This window comes from Ictalurus furcatus, chromosome 12, assembly GCF_023375685.1.
Source record: "Ictalurus furcatus strain D&B chromosome 12, Billie_1.0, whole genome shotgun sequence".
Classification (NCBI taxonomy): Eukaryota; Metazoa; Chordata; class Actinopteri; order Siluriformes; family Ictaluridae; genus Ictalurus; species Ictalurus furcatus.
This window is the reverse complement of record NC_071266.1, coordinates 13,178,948-13,191,165: the sequence shown is the minus strand read 5'-3', so window position 1 is coordinate 13,191,165 and position 12,218 is coordinate 13,178,948. Positions and strand designations below refer to the sequence as shown.

General features: G+C 39.9%; 1 protein-coding gene across 1 annotated transcript in view; it reads left to right on the top strand.

The window, feature by feature from the left end:
* The window catches only part of plppr2b (phospholipid phosphatase related 2b), an 8,698-nt gene extending 1,388 nt beyond the window's left edge, over positions 1-7,310 (top strand). The window contains exons 2-8 of the mRNA XM_053638928.1: positions 1-17; positions 1,795-1,983; positions 2,275-2,395; positions 2,507-2,757; positions 4,666-4,842; positions 4,963-5,105; positions 7,202-7,310. The exon at positions 1-17 is cut by the window's left edge and continues 91 nt beyond it. Coding sequence (XP_053494903.1) covers positions 1-17; positions 1,795-1,983; positions 2,275-2,395; positions 2,507-2,757; positions 4,666-4,842; positions 4,963-5,105; positions 7,202-7,310 — 1,007 coding nt within the window. The remainder of the gene's footprint in view (positions 18-1,794; positions 1,984-2,274; positions 2,396-2,506; positions 2,758-4,665; positions 4,843-4,962; positions 5,106-7,201) is intronic.
* Positions 7,311-12,218: the final 4,908 nt, after the last annotated feature.

The following is a 12,218-nucleotide window of genomic DNA, read 5'->3' as shown; positions in this document are numbered from 1 at the left end:
GCTTCTTGTTTGTGGAGGTAATCTGACAGATCTCTCTCTCTCTCTCTCTCTCTCTCTCTCTCCATTAAGTGCACTATTTAAGCTCCCCTCTGCTACACTGTGTTCAGTGTTTGATCTTCTCTGATGATGAAATTGCCTCTGAGACTGTGAGACTGTGAACTTGGCTGTATTCCAATCTCACATCTTCATATTTGAGCCCAAGATAGGGGAGAGAGCACACTACTGAGGCCCTGCTCCCGCAGTTCACTCACTTGTTTTGGTGCCTAATATTAGCAATAAGCACTAAAAAAATATCAGCCCTAAAGGCTGTTGGGGCTCGGTCAGGTCTCTACACTTATTTATTATTCACTTTTTAAAAGAATGACATGATACTTCTTATCCATTTATAGTTACATTTAATGTTATAGAATGTTTTGTGTTCCTGTTGTCACTTACATTATAGCAGCTATAAACAGCCGTTCCCTCACAAGCCTTTCTTTATTCGCTCTCTTAAACTTAATAAGCATTACTATAAACCTGTTCTACTGTCAGAGCTGCTGTTCTAGAGAATTAATCAACACCTTCTGATCAGTCACAATCCAGAATTCAGCAGTAGCGTGGTGTAAAATGGGTTTATTTGAAATAAAGAATGGTCGATTAAAGATATAAAGTTTCTCACTGTGTCTATATTTGAGATTACAAACAGTTTCAGCATGAATAGATTAAAGACTGAGCTGCAGTACTGCAGAGGGCAGAACTACTGCACTCACAGACTGTACACTCGTCTTATTATCATATTCCTCACTTCATTAAAATTACACTCAGCTTTATTCAGAGTATTACCTAATTTTTTAATTAGGCTTTGAACTATAACTGTGTGTGTGTGTGTGTGTGTTTACATAATGGTCTGCACTTATATAGCGCTTTTTTAACTTCAGTGGTTCCAAAGCGCTTTACACTGTGTTTCATTCACCCATTCACACACACACTCACACACCAATGGTAGCAGAGCTGCCACGCAAGGCACTAAATTGCCATCGGGAGCAACTTGGGGTTCAGTTTCTTGCCCAAGGACAGTTCGATATGTGGAGTCATGTGGGCATTGAACCGCCAACCCTACGATTAGTGGACAACCTGCTCTAGCACCTGAACCACAGCCGAATAGCATGATTCATGTCACACTGAAAAAAGTTAAATCTAGAACCTGAAAGTGTTCTTAAGCTTGTATATTAGTGGGAACCATTAAAGGTTCAACAACAATGAGTTTCAGGAAAGGTTCCAAGGAGAACCTCTTTAGAAAGATAGAACCAACCAACCCCAAAGAACCCCCTGAGGAACCTGTCCACCCATCCATCTGCCTGTCCATCCATCCATTTATCCAATTGTCTTTCCATCTAAACCACCTGAATTGAAACCCACGAATTAGTTCATCTCCATTTTTTCTGCTTCCCTCATTTCCCTCTCTCTCTCAAAAAGTGTTTGACTTTCATTTCGACTTTGTTACCATCTGCTCTGTGTGTGTGTGTGTGTGTGTGTGTGTGTGTAAAACTATGCTAAGCAGAAAAGCAGGTCACAAGAAATAACAGCAGGTGGAGGTCAGCTCTCGGTGTCTCTCTCTCTCTCTCTCTCTCTCTCTCTCTCTCTCTCTTTCTCTCTCTCTCTGTTCATCAGACACACTTCTCTGTTGCACTTTAACAGCCATGTCTTCCTCACTCTCTCTGTCTCTCTGTTTTACCCCCATCACTCTGATTCTGTGTGTGTTTGTGTGTGTGTGTGTGTGTGTGTGTGTGTGTGTGTGTGATGTGGTATGTGCAGTTGGTTATCATGTCAGCCGTGGTGTTGTTGGCGTATTATTTTGAGTACACTGACACATTCCCCGTCCATCTGCGAGGCTTCTTCTGCTTCGACCGGACATTCTCTCGCCCATACCTCGGTCCCGAGGAGTCCAGTCGAGCTCCACCCGCACTCGTCTACTCACTCGTCACTGCCATTCCCACCATCACGGTGAGACCAACTTGATATATTTTTCATTGGTGTGCAAACAAAAAATAAAATCATTCTAACCTTTTATTAGCATTTAAATAAGGAGTATTTTAGATTAGTCTGAAACCAGCAGTGGATCCGGAATGTGTTACTTGTGTGTTTTTTCTGTTTGCTAGTTAATGGACTAGCTAAGACTTAGCATAAGAGAATAGCTTGCTAAATAAATTCTCACACTGAGCTACATCCTAGTTCTAGTATTTAGGACAGAGCCCATATTGAATTTATGCATGTTTAACATGTTTCCTCCTGCAGATCCTGATCGGTGAGTTGGCGGCGTTTTTCTCGAAGCCTGAGTCTCCTCAGGAGAAAACCATTGTCACTGCAGACTGTTGTTATTTCAGCCCCATGCTGCGCCGCATCGTCCGATTCCTGGGTAAAAACAAACAAACACACTGCATCTACATATTAATGAGACGACATCATCCATCCTTCTGATTGGTATGTACTCCTTCCCTCCCTTCTTCCCTTTCATCCATCCATTTAGGCATTTACTCCTTTGGCCTCTTTGTCACCACCATCTTCGCCAACGCGGGTCAGGTGGTGACAGGAAGTCAAACACCTCACTTCCTGTCTGTGTGTCGTCCAAACTACACGGCGCTGGGCTGCCGGTCTCCTCTGCAGTACATCAGTGAGAAGAGGGCGTGTCGTGGGAATCCCTCCATCATCAACTCCGCCCGCAAGTCCTTCCCTTCTAAAGACACTGCACTGAGCACCTACTGTGCCGTGTACACTGCTGTGAGACATTACCCACAATGCACCACTACGTTTACTGTAAAAATACACACCAACACACCTTATTACCAGGTTGTGTGTGTGTGTGTGTGTGTGTGTATGTCAAAATCTTCCTGCAAGGTCACATACTGATGTACGATGCAGTATTCACTTTAAGTACCACTGTCATACATTAATTATTCCTTAGAACCTTCTTGCTGATCCTTGGAGCGCTGGCAGTTATCCAAGGTTTGTAGAACCACAGTTACTTCAGTAAGTTGAGTTCTAGTTTACAGCATCTACCCACTAAAGCAGTGGGCACCAACCCTGTTCCTTGAGATCTACCTTCCTGCAGGTTTCATCTCCAACCAAAATCTAACACACCTGTTTTAGTCTTAAGAACTTCTTAAGGCAATGATTAGATGGTCAGGTGGGCACCATTATAGTTGGAGCTAAAGTTTTCAGGAAGGTAGATCTCCAGGAACAGGGTTGGTGACAACTGCAATAGAGTATGCCAAAAATGTTAGAAGGATATCACCTTGAAACTGCCCTGAAAGGGATGCAGAGGTAACTGCCATATTCACACCACTGGGAGGAGCAATACTAGGGAACCATGGTGGATGGATAGCGGTGTCTTGCTCTCCATGCTGAGCTGAGATGGCTGCCACATACACTTTTACGGTGATTACTTTTATGGGGATTAGTCTGGAATCTCTGGAGAAAGGCCAAAATCCCAGAAAATGCAACAGGACCAGCAGATAATGATGTACTTTAATGATGCATTATCAAGTTTTCAATTCCATCCAAGGGGCCAAACTCATAGATATAGGTGACCAGGTGCCCTGCAGAGGAGGAAAGACGAATAACATGTGGTGAGTCCAGTCGGGAGCCAGAGCATTCTGGCCCAGTGAGCTGTCTGACTCCTCCAGGAAGAACCACAACATGTGCTTCACCAACCCACTCCCAGATATGGGCTACCAGCTCTAGGTGCAGACTCCTCTACCCTTGACATATAAGCTGTCTTGACAGTACCTTCACCGCACCTTTGCACAGCCTCAGCTGATGAACTGCTAGTCAGTATGGCCAGTCAAGGGTGGACTCACCTGAGGAGATTCTGCACAAGGTGGACAGAAACACTCAACTTCTTGCCATCCCAATTGTTAATATAGCTGTTTAGGTTTATTGTTTGGGCCAGATTCAACTTGTGTAGACATTAGCACCACTGTTCTACATGCTTCTTAATGTGAAGTGAAGAAAAATGACGTAGAGCAAGTGAATCACCAGCACTGAGGTAAAACCCCAATTTCAAAAAAGTTGGGACACTGTGTAAAATGTAAATAAATGTAAATAAAAATCTCATGAATCAGTCTCATGAACCTGTATGTAACACTTACTTTTCCAGCTTTTTATTGCCCCTGTCCGAACTTTTTTGATATGTGTTGCGGCCATCAAATTCAAAATTACTTAAAATGATACATTTCCTCAGTTTACACATTTGATATGTTTTCTATGTTATATTGTGGATAACATATGGGTTCATGCGATTTGCAAATCATTGCATTCTGATTTTATTTACATTTATTTACATTTTACACAACATCCCAACTTTTTTGGAATTGGGGTTTTAATTTAAAAAAAATTCAGCATTCATCTCAAGTCCTGAGACATACAGGACCAGGTGAGTTACTAGCTAAATGCATGGTAGTAAGGCTAAAGAGGGAAAACCGACTTGAGGCCCAGTAAGGCCCATAATATAAGAAAAGCACAAACATCATCGCATTGCTTCACATCATGAACATGTACAGACGTGAGAAGAGAGTGGTTCCTATGGCGGTAATTGAAGAGAATACTGTGTCACTGTGTGTCACTTGTTGAAATGTTACACAAGATGGTATTCAGGTGTTTCCCTCTGTGTGTAAATTATTTCCACAGATGTACATCACCTTGGCGTGTAAGACTAAAGGTACACGTTTAGCCACACCCACTCTGAGCCTTGCTGTCATCTCATTAGCTGTCATGGTGGGCGTGGTCAGAGTGGCAGAGTACCGGAACCACTGGTCTGATATTCTGGCAGGTTTTGTCACAGGGGGCGCTATTGCAATGTTTCTGGTGAGGAAACAGCTCGGCTGCTTTCACTGTAGTGTTTTAATTATTACCTATAGATCAGCACATTGTTAGAAATGTTGATAAGCCGTGTTTCTGCTTTTCTCTCTCTCTCTCTCTCTGCAGGTGACATGTGTGATTAATAATTTCCAACAGAAGTTGCCCCCTGCATCTCTACCTGTCCCACCCCCTCCACCTCCACCTCCACCTCCACCTCCATCTGAATTGCCCCCCATCACCATGCCCAGTGTAGAGAGTCCACTCGAAAAGTTAAGTGACCTTCAGGTAAGGGGGTGTAGTGTGGGTGGGGGTGAGTGTAGTGTAGGGGTGAGTATAGTGTTTGTGTGTTGGGTGGTTGGGGGGGGGGTGAGTGTAGTGCCGATCGATGAGGGTGAGGGTGAGTGTTTTGCTGGGAGTGACAACTGTTGGTGGGATCGAGTATTGTGTGAGTGGGATGAGTGTAGTGTGGGCAGGGCTGAGTATAGTGTGGGGGGGGTTAGTGTTATGTGAGTGGGGTGAGTGTAGTGTAGGCAGGGCTGAGTATAGTGTGGGTGGGGTTGAGTGTTGTGTGTGTGGGCTGAGTGTATTGTAGGTGGGTCTGAGTGAAGTGTGGGTGGGGCTTAGTTAAGTGTGGGCACAACTAAGTGCAGTATGGGTGGGGCTGAGTGTAGTGTGGCTGGGGCTGAGTGTATTGTGGGAGGGGCTGAGTGTGGTGTGGGAGGGGCTATGTGTAGTGTGGGAGGGGCTGAGTGTAGTGCGGGTGGAGGTGAGTGTAGTGTGTGAGGGACTGAGTGTCACACCCCCAGTGAATGTAGTGCTATTGTAATTTAATGTGTACCTATTATGGTTTTGAAACATGCCTAATTTGTTTTAGAGATCTCATACATGCATCCAAGGTCAAAACACACTTTCACTTTCTCATAATTTACATTGCAGCATTACCTTTATTCCTAGTGTCACAAACGACTCGTTCAAAGATCTGTTCACTCTAAACGCCTCCTTTCAGAGAGCCTACCCTGCTCTGATTGGTCAGATGGCCCTGTCTGTTGTGATTGGCCTACCGCTTACAGCGCGTTTCAGAAAGGAAACCCCCTCTACCGTAACTGAGTTTACCATATCCGTAATAATGTCAGTTTTACCTTACCAATTTCAGCCCGACTCCGATAATGACGCATCGAAAGATAAACCTGAATCATCATCGCAAGCACGATGAGAACAGGATGTTTCTCAGTGGAAAATTGATGTGTAGTTTGGCAATAACGTAAGTTAGCCGGTCAGCAGAGGCTAAGAGCTAACAGGCTAACAGCTGTGCACTGGCTGTACACGTGTACAACACAAAACCACGCATTTGGAACACTCGGTAGAAAATAAATAATTAATCGTTGACTTCATAACCCTGCTGACTTCAGCTAGATTTGAGAAGCAGTCATCAGTGAAATGATGGGAACACAAACGAAGGTCGGAGTTGAACTGCTGTGGTATCTTTTTCAAATGAATTCTAACAACTGACACTTTACATCCTCATCCTTTGGGAGTCCATGCAAAGTGGTTTTGCTTTTGCAGTGAAGAAAACAACGTCTTCTAGACATGAACCTAACTCTTTCAGGACGCAACCTCAACTGTAATGTTTGAGGGCGGGTCAAAGTACACGTTGTTCGCAAGGAGCCAGTGAAGACCAGTGTTACCAATATAGTACAGGAAGTAAGTCTGGAGTTACTGACACCTTGTTGCGGCTGTTCAGAATCGGGTCTTTCTATTGGGAGTCAATAACTCCATTTGTCGTGCACTTTTGATTTTTGAAACTTTGCAGACTTTTTACATTCACAAACAGCTATATAACACACTACATGAAAGGTAATATCTGAAAAAACATAATAGGTGTTCTTTAATGGAAATGTAAAAGGCATGAAATGTGATAAATCACACTAACAGACAGATACACTAACACCCCACCCCGCCCTCTTCTGCCATGTCCATATTGAAGTGACATGATCATTGAAGTCAGCCAATATTTTAGCTGTTTCCTGTCATCTTGCTGAACTTATTTTTCTTCCCGCTGTTTGATATTTCAACCTGTAAGATAAATGATTTAAACATGCTATAACATCTCTTTCTCTCTCATTCTGTCTCTCTCTCTCTGTCTCTCTCTCACTGTCTCTCTCTTTGTCTCTCTCTCTCAATCTGTATCTCTCTCTGTCTCTCTCTCACTCTGTATCTCTCTCTGTCTCCCTCTCACTCTGTCTCTCTATCTTTCTCTCTCACTGTGTATCTCTCTCTGTCTCTCTCTCTCTCTCGCTCTGCCTGTCTCACTCCCTGTCTCTCTCTGTCTCTCTGCCTGTCTTACTCTCTGTGTCTCTCTCTGTAGGTTTCAGGCGCTTCGTTCTCAGGTGTCACATGATGATCAGCGTTATTTACTCTCCGCCCCTCCTGATGTTCTCGTCCAATCCCGTCGTCCCCTTACCAGCGCAGTGTAAACCTCCACCCACTTATTACTCTACCTGTACATAGCCCCGCCCAACCCCGCCTCCTCATATCATATTCATGCATATCATTAATGATTACAACAGGATGCCCCTCTAACACGACCCTTTAAAATCAGACAGTCAAAAGTGCACTTTATCTCACTGAGTCTCACCAAGTGGACACACTAGTGCACTAAAAGTGATTTAGTGATTCAGTGCAGTGGTTTTCAAAGTGGGGGCCGCCAGGGGGCGCCCAGGGGGCCTCAACAATTTGGTGTGAAAAATAAATAAATGCATGATTGGATTTTCAAATATATATATATATATATATATATATATATATATATATATATATATATATATATATATATATTCTTTTTCCTGTATATCCTGTATATATATATGTGTACTTCTGTTACAGTGACCTTTGACCCCTCTAAAAGTGACTCTCTGTTTGTTGCATCATCATAAACTATGCTGTTAAAAGTTTTTATGGATAATTAAAAGCACAACTAATAAATTAACATTATTTTCATTACAGCTAAAATTAATGAATTAAGACTAATAAAGAGAACACATTTTTAGATACTGAATAAAATGCATAAAAATCTAAATTACATTTAAAAAAATTATTAATATAAGAATGATTAATTCATTACTATTATTGTACATTGAAATAGTATAAAATGTGTAAGAAATAATTTATTTTTTGTAGAGAATAAGTGTTAATCCTAAAAATATTGTTTTTTGTTTGTATTAATTATTTATTTAATCATTACATAAACCTAGACTAAAAAATCACTTTATATCAAATGTCAAGTAGAAGACATACTGCACTTGTCATGATGTGTTATTGATATTAAAACAAAAATTTAAAAAATTCTTGTTATACTAAATAAATCTCAGGCCTATAAATACACTGTGTATATCACAGAATAAAATTAAGGTTAAATTAAAAACAAATTAAATTACTACTTAAACTAAAATAAAAAGTAAAGTATATTAAAATGTGAACATGGAAACATGTAAATTTTTATTTTATTTATTATAAAAGTAAAAATAAAACTGACTTTAAAAACATGAAATAACAAGTAGAATTAAATAAGTAATAAAGTGTACATAACAACTGCACAGCTGGTGTAACATCGCAGTGCTGTTAGAGGCCAAAAAAAAAAATAATAATAATTTGAATATATATATATATATATATATATATATATATATATATATATATATATATATATATATATTATATATATATATATATATATATATATATATATATATATATATATATGATTAGAATAGACTAATGTAAAGAGCAAAATCTGTAAAATGCAAAACTGTAAAATCTGACACTGTTAGGAATGAAAACTCACTCCATCCTTATTTAACATTTAACACAGTGATACATGGCTTTGACAAGAATATAACTATATTTATATTCAAACTTAGCAGCAGTTTTATAATTGTGTATTTATATTGTGTAATGTAGGTCTTTCACCTCACTAATTGTTTGTTGTATATTTATATATTTTAATATTGTTCATTTTTAATATAACACTGCGATGTGCCACATGTGGAAATTTTGCATTTCATTATTGTGTTCAGTTTACATGGTGTTAATATTTTTATGTCGATGGTGTATGATGTAGCTACAGTCTATCTTTTTGTAAATAAAATAAATAAATTCTACACAGTGTGGCAATGTTTTGGTGGTTTTATATCAATACTACTACTACTACTATTAATAATAATAGTAATAATGCCCCCTAGTGGCCTCCTCACCCAACATCAGTGCCTGACCGACACAAATCCCCACAGCCACGCCCCAAAATCTAGTGGAAAGCCTTCCCGGAAGAGTGAAGCTTATTATAACAGCTAATGGAAAATAAATCTGGAATAATAATAATAATAATAATAATAATAATAATAATAATAATAATAAAATTTATTTTATAGAGCGCCTTTAAATGCAGCTTCTCAAAGGAATGGGATGTTCAACATGTACATATAGGTGTGATGGTCAATAATAATAATAATAATAATAATAATAATAATAAACTTTATTTTAAAGAGCACCTTTAAAAGCAGCTTCTCAAGGGAATGGGATGTTCAACGTGTACATATAGGTGTGATGGTCAGGGGTGCACAAACTTTTGTCGGTGCACGTATATTAGTCATGTTTCTGATGCAATGTGTGAGTAATGACCGTGAAAACATTATTGGAGCTAGTACTCTGTTAATTCAGCAGAAACATGACTGAACACAGCTGACATTTCACCACTGAGTTCAGTAACACAGCTCCAAACACAGCCATGCACATGCACCAGACCAAGCCCCCATGCACAGACCACACCCCGTGTACAAGCCATGCCCCTCTCCATAAGGAACTTCATTTCCACAGAAGTGGAAACGAATCTATTGTTTTTGTGTTTTTGTTCCCCAGTTTTTATCTTTCAGACACTGACCTACTGCAGTGCATTGTTCCATTCAAGTGACAGTTTTATCAGTTTTTTAAACATGAACGAGCAATGTTTTTCCAGTCACACACATTAATGTAAATTATTTAGCCAAATTTTTTCCTTTTATTTCCCCTCTCTGGTCTGAGTAGTGACCAGATAATGTGGATTAATTGTTAGAGAAAAGGTCGATGATGAGTGTATGAATATTTATAGATGATTAGACACAGTGTCTATTCTTCCTGTGTCAAATTCTATGGCTGTAGTTAAAAGTGTTAATATGAATCTAAATAAAACTTAACTCCAAATTCTTATTTATTGTCTTAAATGAATCGTTAATGTTTAAATATTAAAAGGTAACTGTCACCATTTAGTAGTATTAGTCTCTCATCCACAGCTTTATACGGAACCAGATCTTTATTTGCACGAGCAAGCTGGATCTTTATAATCACCAAAGTGCTGATAAACTTATTAAAAACACCAGAAAACAGGAAGCTTTATATGAGGGTTCATTAGCAATGCGCAGATAGATAAAAAGAATTGTCTAGTTGTGTTGTTGCAAGTGTTCATTAAATGTTTTAGTTTATTTGGTAACCATAGCGATATCATCTCCTCTTAACATTTACAACTTTCACTCATTTGCACTTAACACTTACACTTGCTTTTATAAGTCACTGCTATATTTACAATGGAAATAAAATATTTTTAGTAAAATATCATGTAATTCTTACACACTCAGTGTCCTTCACACTCTCTACATCCTTATAGGTTTGCTAACTAGCTTATAACTAGCCGACTTGCTAAATGCCCATCTTTATATGTAGCTAGTGTGCTAATTATAGTGGCTAAGGTGATGAGTAACTGTTTTGTTAGATATCTAGCATGATAAATCATGAAAAACAGCTTCATCTGCCATTTTGAAAAAGGAAACTGTGTCAGGACGAGGGGAGAAGTGGACAAGGGGAGAAGTGAATGAGGGGAGAAATGGAAATGGGGAAATGGACAAGGATGAGTGGATGAGGAAGAAGTGGACGAGGGGGAAAATGGACTAGGGGTGAAGTGTACAAAGGGAAGTGGATGAGGAAGAAGTGGACGAGGGGAGAAATGGACGAGGGGAGAAGTGGACAGGGGAACGTGGACAAGGGGAAGTGGACGAGGAAGAAATGGACAAGGAGAAGTGGACAAGGGGAGAAATGGATGAGGGGAAGTGGACGAGAGAGAAGTGGGCAAGGGGAAGTGGACGAGGAGAAAGTGGAAAAGGGGGAAATGGATGAGGGGAAGTGGACGAGGGGAGAAGTGGGAAAGGGGAAGTGGACGAGGGGAAAGTGGAAAAGGGGGAAATGGATGAGGGGAAGTTGACGAGGGGAGAAGTGGATGGGGGAAGTAGACTATGGGAAGTTGACTAGAGGAGAAGTGAAAATGTTGAATACAGGATTGGAATGCAGTCCTGTTCTCCCCTCTCTCTCTCTCTCTCTCTCTCTCTCTCTGTCTGACTCAGGTGTGTGATCATGTGTTGACACGCCTTTGGCATTTAATCTCTCTTTCATTGCGGAGACTGAGAAAGCCGACACCTCCAGAGACGCTGAATCTCTCCTCCTCCTCCTCCTCATGCACTCGTTCTTTTCTCTGTGGGATTTTACCCAATAAGGAAATGTACACGAGAGCTGTCTTTTATTTCCTAATTCCTCCAACAAACACAGCTCACTAGTAAATAAATTTGATGACCTTTGACCTGGTGAGGTGGCAGTGCAGTGTAGGCGACTGTGTCAGATCCCACTGATTTACATAATAATACATGTTTAAATATAAGTGTACAGCTCTGTAAATATTCTCCTTATGTATTAGATCATTTGATAAACAAATGCTGCAGCAACGCCTCTCACATTATTTAATGTTTTTAATGTATTTAATTTTATTTTGTTTTATTTTATAGTGAGCTAGTTATCTGTATTCGAAGCAGCAGTATGTAATGTTTAGTGATAAAACACTGATGACTTCATTCTGTCTGCTGAAACTACTTTTACTTCATGAGTTTCCTTTTAAGGTAAAGAGGCGGATCTGTTACTGCAGGGGGTGGGACTAATTCCGGGCCAGAAGAAAGTGCAATTAAGAAATTAATGACATCTATGGCACTTTACATGGCAATATTTCGAATAATTGTTACAATTACAATCTTACAACATAATAAACTGCCCCATTAGGGTCTTATTTATGGGCGATTAGGCAAGTAGTGATTTAATTTTTAGCTAATTGACTCCAATGACAGTGTTGTAACTCTAGCTCACTTTAGTGAACATTTATTCTAGAAGTAAGAGTAAATCCTTTCAGGAGTGAATCAAATCTGGAACTGATACAGGAAAATGATTCAGCAGGTGATCCTTTCTGGATCCTTTCAGGAGTCTGTAATGGATATCCTGACATGGGCTCGGGAATACTTTGATAAACCTTTGTCAGTCAA